This window comes from Nannobrachium achirus, assembly GCF_963921795.1.
Source record: "Nannobrachium achirus genome assembly, chromosome: 17".
Taxonomy (NCBI): Eukaryota; Metazoa; Chordata; class Actinopteri; order Myctophiformes; family Myctophidae; genus Nannobrachium; species Nannobrachium achirus.
In genome coordinates, this window is record NC_137824.1 from 32394269 (window position 1) to 32410500 (window position 16232).

Consider the following 16232-nt stretch of genomic DNA (forward strand, 5'->3'; position numbering starts at 1 on the left):
GGTAACCATGCTCACAAACATGGTTCGTGAGCACAAACGGGTGAGCAAATTACACTCTAAATCAAATGTAAAAAATAAAATAAACCTTCTTTAAGACTTACTTAAGCTGTAAAATAATATACAGTATTAACTTAAATGTTCGTTAGAGGCAAAATAAATACTGTAACAGTAGTAAATAAAATAAAGGAAATCACAGGCAAAATAACTGTTGTTTCACTAATAAAACGATACGTTTGAAACTCCAATGGTCACCAAACAAACACTATTTCAAGCTATCTACTCAAACATGCATGCAATGTGCAAAGGCGTAATGGCTTCTCCATGTGTTCTTCCTCACTAGTAGAACATCCATCTGTTCTTCCTCACAGGTAGAACAGGTAATCATCCAGGTGAATGTTGGGCTGCCTGTGGATGCTCTGACCCACCAGAAAAGCCATCTTGTGAGCGTACTGGCAGGGAGCTGGAACCGCAACGATGCCCTTAAAGCAAAATACAAGTTATACACTAAGATTTACACTATACACTAATCATTTACCCACAGACCTAAACATATTGACTGACTAAAGGCTCCGATACATAGAAACCTAATACATAACAATTATGAAAAAAGTGAAAATAGCTGTTCTGTGACGCAAAGGTTCAACAGCTCAGCTTGGCCGGTCGAGTGCAGGCGGGAAACCGAGAGAAGTACACCAAAGTTAACTATAGAACAGTGCACACGTCTGTGTGTGTGTGCGAGTGCTTTTCCAGGCATTATCCAATGAATTTCCACAATTAAACATACCATTGTATATGCCATCCACAAAAGAAAGATCATGTGGTACGCTTACATAACAGTTAGGTAAAACTGCAGAAGACAATATATCTTTGGCTAACATAAGCAAACATTGTCAACAGAATGTCTTGCATTTCAAGGAGTCAATGCAGGAAGTTGCAGTTACCTGCCAGTTGTAGTACATGTGGCAGAGTTTGTAGGTTAGTCGCTGCATGTGGTCAGGCTTCAGTCCACTGGTGTCGTACACCACGTTGTAGTGGGTAGGAGACACACTTCCCATGCGAACGGCCTGGCTCACAATGTAGAAATCGTACCTGGGAGGAAAAAATGCCAAGAAATAATTTATTGTAAGTGTTCAGGGTGGAGGGAGATGGAAAAACAAAACCACTCGTGTACCCAACCGTTTACTACACAATCAACCCTCATAAATACATCTTTATGTTAACCACTTAGACCCTATATACATATTGTGGTCCCTCGTTTTCCAGCTTTACACCATATCTTTTTGTCTTCAGGTCTACAAGATCACAATACGTGATCGAGCTTATAGATCTGCCATTTGGGTTCAACTATGAAAGGACAGAAATGTGGATCACGTGAGAAGCATTTAATGCATGGATGCCTGCAACGTCAATCCCCAAATTAAAAAGTATATTATCCTGTAATGTAGCTTGTGCGTTTGGTGAAATACCAGACACTTGCTATGGTTTAGTTCCTCACCTTAAATTGAGAGAACTTACCACTCGGGTCTGGTGACATCTGTGTCAACAACAGTTCCCGGGGGAGGGTTGGTCAGCTTGCCATTCATGTAGGCGAAGAACCTGGAGGAGATGCGCTTCTTCACCACCACCACAGACAACTTGGGCCTAGAACAGAGGACAAGGTTAGAGATTGGGGCAGGTCTGGAGGTCCCAGGTACGATTCCAAGCTCCAGCAATGTGTCGAAGTGTCCCTGAGCAAGACAATTAACCCATAACTACTCCCCCCTCCGTGCTCCCTCCACGCTCCTGTGGGCAGTGGGTTAAGCTTAAAACTGAAGTGCCCCCGTGGGATAAGATAGGTAGCTATTATTATTATTATGAGATCAAAATCTTCAGGGTTTCAAAATCTTCAGGGTTTCAAAAAGGACAGGTAAGGAAGACATTTATCAGAGACAGGACACAGATCAGTGTCATTGGAGGAGGGAGCACCCTGAGGTAGTTTAATTATTTCAATTGATTAATCAGGCACAAACAATAACTAATACACAAAAATAAATGCATGAATACCTTTGAAATGTCAAACAGACATCTAAATATCAGGAGAATAAACAACACAATCTACCATCTCACAATAAAGTGGTGTGAATCTAAAACAAGATAACTAAAAATCATAAGTGGATAACTACCCTGGCCAAATGAACGCTCGGTCAGTGTTCAATGTTTAACTCCAAGCTTTAAACTCATTGCACTCCACACACGCTTCAAAGCCGTCAACAAGTTGCCAGCAAGACGCTCCAACCTTTGCTCCCATAGAATTACATTACAGGAAAGCTGTCAATTCTGGCACATATTAAATAGTATACAATTATCCTACTAATGTCTCTGCTTATCTCCTTTTTTAACTACACATGGTTAGAAGCCAACAATAAGCCATGTAAAGTCATAACTTTGTCCATTCAAAGTTCTTACGCGTAGTCAGTCCCCATCGTCTTGATGGAATCCTTGAGCTGTGCAACCTCATAATCCACCACGGTTGCCAGCATCCCGTCTCCTACTCCATCTCGATACACGATGATGCGGGCAGGCAGGAAGTTGTTGAACTTGTAGTAGTCTTTGAGTGCACCTGCAAAAACAAATTCCATTTCACAAATTAGGCTGAATCAGATGAATGAGGGCACAGACTCACAACAGTAAAACATTTAAATTAGCTTAACTTACCAATGAATGCCATCTTCAATCCATCGATGAGTTCCTGGCCTCTGTCTTGCAGAACACACTTGGAGTACCACCTATTCAACAGCACAGATATATTCACAAGACATTAAATGATACTTGTGCTGTCGGATGGGTGGCAATCTTAGACAAGAATGCTACTACATATTACAGCACAGACGCACACATTGATTCAGCAAGAACACCAAGCACAGTTTGGCGTCCTCAATATTGGTCGATTATGATATTGGGAATCTAGGAATGGAAGCAGTGGCACATGTGAAAACCTCTGGAGAAGACTGTCACCTAAAGGTCACTTAAAGGTCTCCGCCAGGTCAGGTAGGTTACTGTAGTGGGCCAGCAATGTTCGGAATCCAGTCATGACTATAGACATGTGTACCGATTTGCATGATGTTTGGAAAAATGTGGAGTAACAGTGTCTTGAAAAATTGGACTCCTGTTGGCGCTATAATAGGCCAATGCAAAAAGGGGGGCATTTCTTATTTCTTGATCACATGACTATGGAGATAATGTATACCGATTTTAGTGATGTTTCCTCCTGGTGGCGCTATAACAGGCTGATGAAAAATGCAAGGCAGGGGTTTTTCCTTGGCCTCTAGGGAGTCTGCACGCAAAGTTTCATGCATTATCTGTGATATTATAGTTAACAATGCAAACCGACCTGTTAAAGCCCTGCATTTGTGCAATTTTGTCTACTGCCCTCTGAGTTATGCCCCAGACAGTCTGACAAGCAGAGATTTGGTGATTCATATACCGTAGACAGATTATGTTCCGACTTTCTAATGCACAAAATCTAAGACTGAGAAGCCAACTAAACTCACTGTTAGGTGGAGGTGTTGAGGTAAAACAATGTTCAGACTAGGGTTGCAACAGTTAATTCATTATATAAGATTTTTTTAAATAAAAATCAATGCTCAAAAACAAAAAAAATAGCAAATCTACAATCTCACGTTTTATCAGATGTTGAGAGCTCAATAAAATAAAGACCTGTGCTTCTCAATAAAGAAAGTTATCAATAGAATGATCGCTATAATAAGATAATTAGACCCCATATGTTGTACTAACCTGGTCATGCCATTGTTCAGACTGGCCACCAGAGCACCAATGGACCTCTTCCCAGCAGTGGTGTCGTGGTAGCTGTCGATTCCTACAATCATCAGCTGCTTGAGCTACAACAACGGAGAGGAGGTGTAATGTTTCAGAAGTTGAGTCGACAGGTATGAATGCATCTTGTAATGATTGCATTTAACACAGGGACTAACCGGGATCTCCACACTCCACAGCTCTCCTCCCATCTTGCAGGCCATCTGCAGAGCGATCTTGGTGGCTATGGTCATGAGGGCCTGTGGGCGGCTGATAGTGCGAGCCACCACACACTGACTGGGGGTGGGGCAGTCCACGCAGAGGAACTTCTTGACGCTGTCGTACTTGTCCTTCTTATTGGTTGGGAGGACCACTACAACCTATGGGAGTACATTAATGACAACACTGGCTGAACAGTTCCAGGTTCATGTTATGGGCATGGGATCAACAGCTCATGGATCACATGGATTCCATCACATTACACAAGATTATGATTACTTTGCCATTTGTTAGCCAATAGCTATATTTGTTCAAATGCAGAATCTGTGACAGCTACGGTATTTACACTAACTTGTATAGACTAGTAAGACGCCTCAGGGAAACATGTGACCGCATAGGGCGAGGTTGTGCCAATTCTTGGCCATCTGGCCAGTGATGTATATCGGACCAGTTACCCATATATGGAGACCCCTGCATGATAGTCTACAATGTGATGTCAGAACATGCCCATATATGGGCATTACCAAATATGGGCATTCCCAGAAATGCCCTTAATATTGACATTGGGACAGGGATCTCCATATATGGGCATAAAACGGACAAGGATGCAATTCATTTGCAAGTGTGACTCGTGATGACATCAGCGATCTCCATATATGGGCATAAAAGAGACATCAAGCCAGAGCGTGACGTCAGAGCGGCAAACCCATTCTGTTAAGAGTGTTTCCCCAGAGTGGTTCCCATGACATCACAGTGACATCAGAGCATGATGTCAGAGCGACAAACCAATAGAAACACAGACAAACCCATAGAACCACAGTGTACATGCACGTCTACTTCGGTCACAATTCCTGTTCCTCATCATTTCTTTTATTGTAACTAATATTTTAAGAACTTGAAACTAAAACCTAGGTGAGATTCTTAGCCTATCAAAATGCTTTGTTGGATTTTTTCAGTAATGCATGATTGCAATTACCGTACAGGATATCCTCTTTGAATAATATAGCCTCCAGAAAATGACTTTACATTTACAGTGAAGTCTCGCAAAGAAACCTTACTGTGTACTGTTCAGTGCATCTTCACTATCAATTTAGTAAAAAAATTCTATTTCAATATTTTCATGATTGGTTGATATATAAACAAGAAAGATTTTCTGTTGATTATTCAAATTAAGTTATCTGAATAATCTCAAAAATAATGGATAGTTGCAGCCCCATTACCATCTGAGTGTCCTGTGTCACATTCTGCTGCAGAGCTCTGAGGAGAGCCTCCTGCCGGTCCTCATAATCCACCCTTTAAAAAGAAAACGTAACCGTTTAATGTGACCTACATACGTACAGTATGTTCTTTCAACACAGACATAATTATACATTTTAACATCTTGTTATGTTGTGACAGCTTACAAGATGTATTCAAAACTCTCCCAAAAACTATGGAATTTGTTAGGTCTATAATTTAAGGATAATACTGCCCCCATGTGGACAAAAACACATTTCATGAACGCACATGGTAGGTCTGTCCAGCTGGATGCCCATGGGACCGGAGACCTTGCCAAGGGTCTGCACCAGTCCCTGGGCCTCATTGCTGTTGCGTCTGGTGCAGAACACCACCCATTTACGCAGAGGAGGGGAACTGATGATAGGCATCCCACGCATCTCTCTGGACCAATCAGCTTGCATGGGGTTGTAGTCGTACTGAGTTGAAAACAAAAGCAGTTAATTGCATCCTCAACCTTCTGCACAGGGTCTCAACAAGTTCTAAAGCCCAATTCATAATTCGTCTCACGATCTACAAGCACCCAATGCAGCGCAGATGCACCGTGTTGTGAGCTTGTAGGTCGACTATTTTCGCCGTGCAGAGCATAAATTATGCTTAAGACAACTGACATTGATGACATTTGCTTAAAACTTGTGAGCTAACTGAGCTTTTACATCTGCCATTTCCTTCGTGAACATTTTACATGGTTTTGGCCTATGACATGCACAAAATAGGGATGACAGGTACTAAGTGTCTAACAAATACAATTTATAATAACTACATGAAGTCATATTTGTACAAAGGATAGTTTCCAAAGAAGAAGGGAAAGGACTGATGACATTTTCAATACTCTTCCAGATTTCTTGCACAATGCAAAACCATGAGCCAAAGCCGTTTTTCTTTTTACCGAGCGAGAACCCTGGAAGATCCTCTCAGACTGGAGGACTCTGCCCTTCAAGTTCAGGAGCTCTTTATCGAAGTTGAGACCCCAGGTGTTCAGCTCCGTCTGGGCTTCAGTGTTCCTTAAAAAATAAAGTTAGGAGACAGATGCTGATGAAAAACAGAAACAAATGTTTTAAAAATCTATAGCTCAAGTCAACTTTTTGGCAACAAAACGGTATCTCTGTTGTCTGCTAGAAACCCCAGAATTAAAACATACCGTTGCACTCTTGTACCAGGATTGTATTAAGTCTTGTACACATGCCTGCTGCCAAATATATGAGTGTTACCTACTTTTGAATTTGGTTTACGAATGTGCTGAGGCGTCCCTCTCTCTGTTCCGGGGTCAGTCTGGTCTGAGAGGACAAGTCCTTCATGATGTTGAAGTCGGCGCGCATCTTGTCGGTCAGACCTGTTGGTAATGGCATTCTGGTTTTGAAGTCAACTCTATTCTATATTATTTATGCTATATGTAGCAGGTGCACCAAATTTCATGCATTGACAGTAGTCAACTGCATTGTCTATACTTGCACACTGGCACAACTAAATTGAACAAACACATTATTTATTTTATTGGCTGCAACTGTGTTCTATACTGTGTCCTCTAATATGTCATCCTAGTGTTTTTTTTACCTTTCTGTACAAAAGAAAACAAACCGTGGGCCTTGGGTTTCTTGCCCCTTTAATCCTAAGCTTATTTGAATATACTAGGTACGCTACTTTTTCCCCACTCAACAAATCCTTCACCGAAAGTGTTGAGCTTGTAGATCGGCTATTTTCACCACATATTAGCCCTGAATAGGGGTGTCAAGTGGTTATGGAGATGAAAGATGCGTGAACGAGCTGGTACCTGTGAGGTAGCAGAGTTCTGGGACCAGCAAGGCAGGTCCAGGGTCTGGTGCCCCAGCAGGACCCCTCCTCTTCAGCTGGCTGATCAGCAGCGCCTGGTCACTGCAGCGGATCTCCAGCCCATATTGCTTCAGAAAGATTCAAATGATTCCATTAGTCAAGTGTTGGCCGTTAAATACAGTACACAGACAGTCCAGTTGAGCTCACAATAAAGAAAAATCAGTGCTTGCTGTAAAGTCTTATGTATTTACAAATCAAATGACCTAGAGAGATAATGCTCATTATGGTGACAGCCATATACATTTGTTGACAGCTGGAAAACGTACTGTCTTGTAGTAGTCGGAGAAGGAGATCTCTGTGTTTCCCCTGGTGAACGTGTTGCTTGGAGTGTGATCCCATGCAATGTCATCAATCCTGTATGTTTTATTATTGTACCTGTGAAAAGTAAGATTAAATGGGATTTCTGCAGAAATATATCAGTGCATTATAGAAACTCAGTAGCATCCATTTCAGGTGAAGGTGTACATTGTGAAGATTTTCAAAAATAGAAGATCTACAAGCTTAAAACTGAGCTTGTAGATCTGCAATCTTTGAACATTTTTAAGTATAAAATAGGGCATAAGTTAAAACCAAGAAACGCCAACTACCAGACAATATTTAGACTAATATCACAATATTCAGAAACCTAAATCAATCTGTCTGCCAAAAGAACCCCAGAACACCTTTGAAGCTCCTCTTACTTAGTCAGGACGATGAGGCCGACCAGCTCCTTGGTGCATGCCTCCTTGAAGCGCTGCATGCCACTCTGCTGCTTCAGGTTGGTCATGAAGTCCAGAACCGTCTCACTGCGCAGCACCTTGTGACTCACGTCTGCACACATCATGATGCTCGACTCGTACTGCAAGATCGTGGTCTGGTAGCCTGGCCAGATCGTCAATCTGAGAATCAATGTGTTGAAAGGACATAATTTTCAGGGTGCAGACTATATTTTCTATATGGTTCATACAGCACCTCTGCTGTGGGATGTGGAGTGGATCAGTTAACCATGTTGTGTGGAGTGGATTAGTACCTGTGCTGTGGAATGTTGAGGGGATCATCTGGGTTGTAATAGTGCCGTCCAATCTGCTGCATGTTCAGCATTCTCAGGATCCTAACAAATGTATTATAATTACAAAGTGAAGAAATAATTAGCTGTTCAAAGCAGGGTGTTAATTGATCATTATAAAAAAAATGACAAACATTTCAAAAACATTCAAAAATAGAATAGCTGATATACAAGCTCACAAAGCGAAATGATGGGACTCACTAAGAAATGTACTAGTGCAAAGTTGAATTCTTATATTAGGTTCACTGAATGTTAATTTTCTTTAACACCATAACCCTTTGACAAGAGAAGTCAAAACTATCATTCCAACAACATCAAACTCTTGGTCCCAACATGCTTATTTAACCACTTAAGCCTCATTTACTTTGTTGTACAATGAATAGCAAAAATACTAGTTCTACAAGCTCACAACGCAGAATATTTTTTATTGATTTTAGCTGTGTGCATAAGAAAAGCACATGATAGTACAGTTCAGACACAAGATCTACTAATAGATTTCAAACCCAATAAAGTACTATGGCATGTTTACATCGGGGTGTACATTTTTGACTTGACCAAAATAAGGATTCATTATTATTTATTGTCGATTCCATGCATGGCTGTAGTTTTTTCCAAAAGCCTCTCATAGCTTCATTTGATTGGCTCAGCAGTAGATTTGAACTGCAACCACACGATACCATTATGCGTTTTCAGGTTAAAATCTAGACAATCATAAAGCAATGAGAAACCGACCAGGAACAGGAAACCGGTTTGCCACCTTCTGCTAAGCAGAACTAGGCATAGTTACAGAGCCAAATAGGTGAACACTCGCCAAAAATAGCTCATCAGCAAGCTCAAAACACGTTGACGTGATGCGAGCTTGTAGATGGGATATTTCCAGCCAAGAGATCTGTTGTAGAGGGAGAAATTAGCACACCAAGAATAGATACCATAAAATTGGGTTTAAGTTGGTTAATGCAGTGTATATCCTCAGTGAACCTATTGCAGATCCAACTACATTTAAAGGGATATTTCACTTTCAAACACGTTTGGGGTAATTTAAGTTGTTTGCTTCAGTATTTTGATTTTATTATGAGACGCCCCCTTTTCTTTTTCTTGAATCTGACCTTTTAAAGATGATGTTGTAGAACTGAATGCAAGCAGGTGAGGTAGGAGGTAGCTCATTGGTTAGTGTAACGGTTATCTGGACCTTCTCTCCGTGCCGGGTCTCGCTGTGAAGCACCGTCTCCTGAACACACATCAACACATCATCAGTAGGGCTACAAACATCATCATCACTATGGGACAGAGTTTGGGATTTTGTTCATCATAATGCTGTGATAAGGCATAACAGTTGTCTAGTCTCTTTTTGTCACAATATCAAGACTGGTATTTGTTATTTATTGGCCTTATCAGCTGGGCTATATGATCGTTAAAGCAGAATTCCGGTTAGAAGTTCTCCCAAAAAGTAGTTCAGGTGTTTCTTTGTTCCATAACAGGTAATCTTGTCCATTTGCCCTACCCGATGATGGCTCCAAAAAGGAGCGATTGGTTATATTGTTCAATCTGTAAATGTCTGCCGTATATAATGCCATTGGTCAGTAAACAGTGTCTAAAGTATAGGCTTCATGACAATAATGGGGTACCTGTTGGAAATAGACACCGTTTACTGCCAAGTGGCATTATGTGCGGCAGATATTTACAGAAAAAATAAAATACAAATTTAACCAATCACTCGTTTGGAGCCGTGGTCTGGTAGGGCAAATAGACAAGATTGCCTTTTATGGCAAAAGAAAACACCTGGACTACTTTTTTGGGAGATAACTTCTAAAGACCGGAATTCTCCAAGATTCCACGCCAGACTTCTCAATAAAAAAAATGTAAAGTGCAAAATGTCTGTGCCAGGTGAGATGTGACTGCCTGGGTTTTAGTACCTTGTTGTGAAGTCTGCGAGGAAGAAAGAGGAGGGCGCCGTCAAAGGAGCGTGCATTGCCAAGCGTTTCGTCGTGCTGGTAGAGAAGGGCGCTACGCAGGCGGCGGGACTCCATGGGAGGCTTGTAGTCCACATGGTACTGATACAGAGCCCACTGGGGACGTGATATGATGCGCAGGAAGTTGGCTTTCAACTGAATGACAGAGCCAGTGGTTCCTTGGAAAGCAATCGGTGAACACGAAGAAGAAATATTATTTATGGCAAAATGTTTGCAGGTGGGTCTCATGTTGTATACAGGGTTAAGTATAAATTGAAATGTGATAGCAGCAGAAGAAAGATTGTGTTTTTTAAATTAAGGTTAGTAAGTAGTAAGTAAAACATGAGTTTATAGCTTTTCAGAAATAGGAACCAAAAGAAAAAAGTATATACTGTACACAAATAAGCATTTGTGAATAACATCCCTTTCATCAACTGTTTCTTCTGATAATAATTAGTTTATTGCGATTATTGTTTTCATATTTCGTATGTGTCGTATACAGACCAGCCTTGCACTCTTTGACATGCTCCATGGCCTGTCTGGTGTTCACTCCTGTATCATGAAAATCACGGCGACGTCCTCGCTCTCCAATCTTCACCTTCTGGAAGCCTCCAGAGATCTGAAGCACATCCTCTAAAAAAGAAGAAGAAAAAAAGAAACGCATGACACAAATGATGTAAAGTAAGACGTACAGTAAGACGTTGAAAGGTATACAGAAAAGTCTTAGGGACTCATTTCCATCTATACTATAATTTTGCGAATGTCTGAGTGAGTGAGTGAGTGAGTGAGTGAGTGAGTGAGTGAGTGTCTGTTTGTCTGTCTGTCACAGCGTTTCTCCTCGGTGGCTGGAGCAATTGATCTGAAATCGCATCACCATCAGCATATGAACACACCTGACATAACTGTGAAGCCCGTTTGTCACTTTCACAAATCGTATGCTGTATATTAGCATTTTTATGGTGTATCTATATCTATTTAGCCTACAGTACCTTTTGTGACCACACATGTTAAGGGAGGGGCGCTGTTGTTCAGGCCATGCACAATCACACAAACCCCCACACTAGAGGTCTTCGGACCTGCCCGAGATCCGAAATTACCCGCGATCCGAACCGCCCCGAGCCGGGTAACGGGGCCGTTTTCGAGCTTTTACCGCGGGGCGGGCCGGGGCCGGGGCCGTCTGCCCCGGTTCCCCGGGTATCTCCTGTTACCCGAGTGGAGCCGAGACAGGCCGAGATTGAAGTGAAAGCGAACGCAACAACTGCACCAAATAGATAACGCCACACGATGGCACTAAAGATGCAGCATGTAATCTGTTGCATTGGTTGTGAGAACTGACTCACTCAGTCACAACAACACTGACTGTATCAGTTGGATTGTTATTATTATCAAAGATATTAACGTAACGTTTTGGTTAACGGTTTACAATGGAGTTGTCATTGCGTGTTGTCATGCTCTGCAGAGCAAAATGGACACTCAAAGCAGAAAGATATAATGAACAACACATGCGACAGAAAACGATAGCATTAGCATTTGCTAGCCAAAGAAGAAGGAATAAAAACATGGATTTATTTGTATTTACAAACTGTCCGCATTGACTTACTGGTCTGGGAAAAGATCATCTTTTGGCGAGAGGCACAGCGCCGCTGACAGCAACAGCAGCACCGTGGCGACGTTAGGTAAGAAATATGTCTGATACAACTCTTAATATAATAACGTTGGCATTCTTTCATTTCGGGGCGACAGGTTCGGGTCTCGGATCTCCCGTTCTGCTCGGGTTTCGGATCCAATTTTTCTAATAACAGGCGGGGCCGTTCGGATCGGATCCATCACGTCTCGGGGCTGATCGGGTAACGGTTCTCAAATTCCAAATGATAGACGGGGCCATATGGGTCCGGGTCCATTTCCCCCGGGTCCTTTTGGGTTCGGGTAGTTCAAATTGGACCCGTGAAGACCTCTACCCCACACACACACACACACACACACACACACACACACACACACACACACACACACACACACACACACACACACACACACACACACACACACACACACACACACACACACACACACACACACACACACACACACACACACACACACACACACACACACGGGGGGGGGTTCTGGACCTGTTACAGATGTTGTCCAAAAATCATGCAGATCGGTACACAGTATCTCTGTAGCCGTTAAATGGAACGGGTATTTCTTACATTGATGCTCCTACATATTAGCATGCAAGCACCAGTTAAAGTTACTTTCCATCCCTCATATACTGTGTGCACAGTGCACATCCCATAACCCACACACTGCACATCATTTCGGAGCTCATATCTTTGAACGGGTAAGGGCTAGTTGATTTAACAGATCTAAATTTCCCATGCAAAATTGTACATATTACATTTTGAAGAATGACAAGGCAGAAACACCACAAGAATAGAAGGTAGACTGCACCTTCTGTAGCTACAGCTCCTGGGGCAGTTTTCTGCCTGCCTCTGCCAACCAGCTCAACCTCAGCAGGAGCAGGAACAGCTCCTTCCATTGCAGCTTCTTGAGGGGTCTTCAGAAACACATTGATGTCAATGAGTTAGGCTGCATCACTCACTACATAGTACAGTGGTTCTCAACCTGTGGGTCGGGAGTCTCGGGACCCCCAGGGGTGTCCCCCAATCATAAGGACTTGACCTTTTTAATAACAAATATATATATATAAAAATACCATTTACTGCATCAAAAGTAAGAGGCAAACATTGAAAATAGATGATCTACAAGGCAAGCTCAGATTGTGCTGTGAGCCTGAAAAGGTTGAGAACCACCGACATAGTACATGAACCCTACAGTTGTGATACTGAGCATGTCATAATAAAACATTCTGTGAAAATAGCCAATGAATCTACAAGCTCACAACGCATTTGTGAAGCGTTACTTGGAGATCAGCAATTTACAGCAAAGTGTAGAAACGAAGGGGCCAAGCTGGGGGACCCTGTTCAACTAAGAATATAAGGTTTAAGGAAGTTGTTATGGGCTGCATGCATTACTACTAATTTTCAACATTGAACAATGTCCTTACTATACATGTAGCTTCCAAGCTATTTGGACTTAATCTGAGTTCCTATCCCAGAAGTTCTTTTTTTGCCACTAGGGGGGCGAGAAGAACTTCTGGGCCAAAACTATGATATTCCTGGCCACGAAGCTGTCCCAGGCTCAGAATCTGAGCCTGACCCATACCGGATGTAGAGCCCTGTGTAAACCTTCAAAACATTCAGAATAGAAATCAAACAACCAACACTACAACAATCTGCAGCCCATGTTTCGAGGTGAATCCTACTAGACTCATTTGGACGTGGCATTGGAATGATATCCCCGCCCCCAAAAAATAACATTTTTGATTCTCCTCTTAGGCTACTTTATCAGTTCTAAGACCCAGATAAGGGTGGAAGTGGAACTACTCTATAGTCCCTTCCTTTTACAACTAGGTCTGCCTTACAGTTCCAAAAGTGGGAAGAGCTTATGAATAATTTGTCAAGTAAGCTGCATGATTTATTGTTAACATCTAGTACACTTGCACAAGCTTGATTGTACATCATCATTTGGTTTTCCCTACACAGATAAACTCCTATAAAAAAAGTTGTCAACTTTATTTCTGTCCATTATTTCTCCCCTTCAATGATACCCAATGTTTTTTATTTTATATAATTAGAAAGCCTGATCACCTTTACAGCTTATAAGGCTCTTGCATTAATGGAAAGAGCTACACAGCAAACCATTGGTTTCATTTTACACTCAAGAGTTAAAGATCTATAGGGGTCCATTTGGTTACCAACTCTCCATCATTTATCTGGGGACCACCTGGAACCCCCTGAAGGACCACTGGTTGAAAACCACTGCTCTATTGCATGACCCTTATTATATCCTGAGCAAACAGAACAGTTGCTGGACCCATACTCAGGTGCCACTGGCACACACCTGCCAGCACTTGAAGCTCAAAATGAGTAAATACCAACAGAAGAATATGGTAATAATTGTATTGAACGTGTGTATTTATAATATAATTCCAAGTACAATGCTTCTGCAAGGCAACTAAACTCATATGTTTAGTCATTTTAAACATGTTGTTATGCAGTGACAGTAGGCCTACCATTCCAGGAGCTGCGGTCTCCTGACCACGTGCTCGGCCCCTGGATCTGGCTCGTGCTCGTCCACTCATTTTGACGTTTGATCAATTTTCAATCCTGCATTTGAAGAAAAACATTAAAAAGTTAACACTAGGCTACTCATTATGGAGTTAGTTACTGTTCAGGTGCAACATGCAGCTAGTAGCTACCCAGACGTGTAAGATCTAGGCCTATGCTTCGTTTGTCAGCAAGAATAAGGCTATCGAGGACTATAAAACGTCACCTTTCCTTAAGACCTGTTTACCATTCTTAACATGGTAAAACAATAACTATAAATGAAATGTCACAAATTGGCCATGTGCTACACCTGCAAGATGGCGTCCGTCATCAAATGAAACCAATCGACTTGGCGTTAGATAACAGTGGTGGAAAAGGTACTTGGATGTTTTACTAAGTAAAAGTATCAATACTGGAATGTAAAAATAGGCCTACAAGTAAAAGTCCATAATTCAAAATGTACTTAAAAGTACCAAAGGTAAAAGTACTAACTGTGCAAATATGTCACACTAGTTTTCAAATTTGAAATAGCTGGAAATACTCAAGTATAAATACCTCCTCAACATTGTACTTTTTCCACCACTGTTAAAAGAAAATAGTGTATATAAAATGATTGTTAGTATAAAACTGTCAAATTGTTGGGTAGGCCAAATAAAAAAAGAGTCTTATTGCTCCCATTGAACTAAGCTTCTACACGACGCCCCGGTATGATTACTGGTTGACCAGTATTCATCATTAAACTATCATTATTATCATTCACCACTCGGTTGAACTGCTCATAAAAGTACAACATCTTAGTAGAACATCAAGGAAAAGGCAGTTCTCTGCAAACTGTACCGTGTGTGTAGATTAATAATTGCCAAAATGCCAACTAACCTTTGCAAACGTGTTACAGTAGAGACTCCGATCAATTACTGTGATATGGACCAGCTGTGTTACTGAGCATCAACTTCTGTTCTCAATCAGCTATCATAGTCCGTATCATTCGTCATGGTATCACTCCGCAAAACAGTTTTGCACATAGGTTTACATTTCGAATTATTTCACCAATATGGACAGTACGCATTTCTAAACGAATGGCAATGGCATAGGTATTTATAGAACGTAGTTTTAAAAACAAAATAACACGTGAAAACGCTGAGCAACTTGGGCTTGCGAACTACTTTTTATAGCGCAGTGATCCGAGGCCAAGGCCAACCTATGGCGTTGCCCTGTGGCCAAGATGAAAAAGAAAAGGTCCACCAGAGGGCAGCAAAGAAACCTCTTGAAACATTACCAGGATGATAACATTATCTCCACCAGGTGAAACTACTGTAGAATAACCAGCACTGGCCAGTGGCCACCCAAGGTTTGTTTGTGGATCTCAGTTTTTGGAGTGGTGAAAGCACTCCCAATAGACAGGTATGTCTGTGGGTGGGTGGCTGGCTGGCTGGCTGGCTATGTCTGTAGCCTGGCAATACCTCTAGTGGCCACACACAACACACATGTTAAAGGAGGGGTGCTGTTTAGCAGGCCAGGCACACTCAAAGGAGGGGTGCTGTTTAGCAGGCCAGGCACACTCAACACGCACGCACGCACGCACGCACGCACACACATGGTATAGCTGCTCAGATTCACCACTCCACTTCGAACCGAGGTTTGATTTTAATTTCACATACTAACACCTAGAAACCCCATTCAAACTTTAAAACGTTCAGCTTACTATGGAGATGAGTGTGCTTGAACATGAATATAAAATATTTGAAATACACCCCTTTAAAAGTTCAGAAAAGTGTAATGGCAGATACTCCAATATCAGCATGTAAAATAATGTCTGAATCAAGAAAAATATAGCTGTCATGAAGACAACTGGAGGATGTCCAACAATTGAATCTATCCCTATATAATATCACAGCAAAACCGACCACTCCTAGAAGTCATTTAAATCTTAAAATATATGTATTAGCATAA

General features: G+C 41.7%; 1 protein-coding gene across 1 annotated transcript; it reads right to left on the reverse strand.

The window, feature by feature from the left end:
- Positions 1-362: 362 nt before the first annotated feature.
- LOC308302094 (piwi-like protein 1) lies at positions 363-14317 on the reverse strand (the record flags this gene model as incomplete). The annotated part of the gene is made up of 20 exons (XM_080746286.1): positions 363-479; positions 942-1089; positions 1516-1641; positions 2446-2599; positions 2695-2765; positions 3775-3878; positions 3972-4172; positions 5232-5304; positions 5518-5705; positions 6176-6290; positions 6502-6619; positions 7058-7184; positions 7383-7491; positions 7797-7994; positions 8126-8206; positions 9268-9389; positions 10075-10289; positions 10615-10743; positions 12565-12670; positions 14249-14317. The coding sequence occupies 20 exons, from the start codon at positions 14315-14317 to the stop codon at positions 363-365; spliced, it is 2571 nt and encodes an 856-aa protein (XP_080602412.1).
- Positions 14318-16232: the final 1915 nt, after the last annotated feature.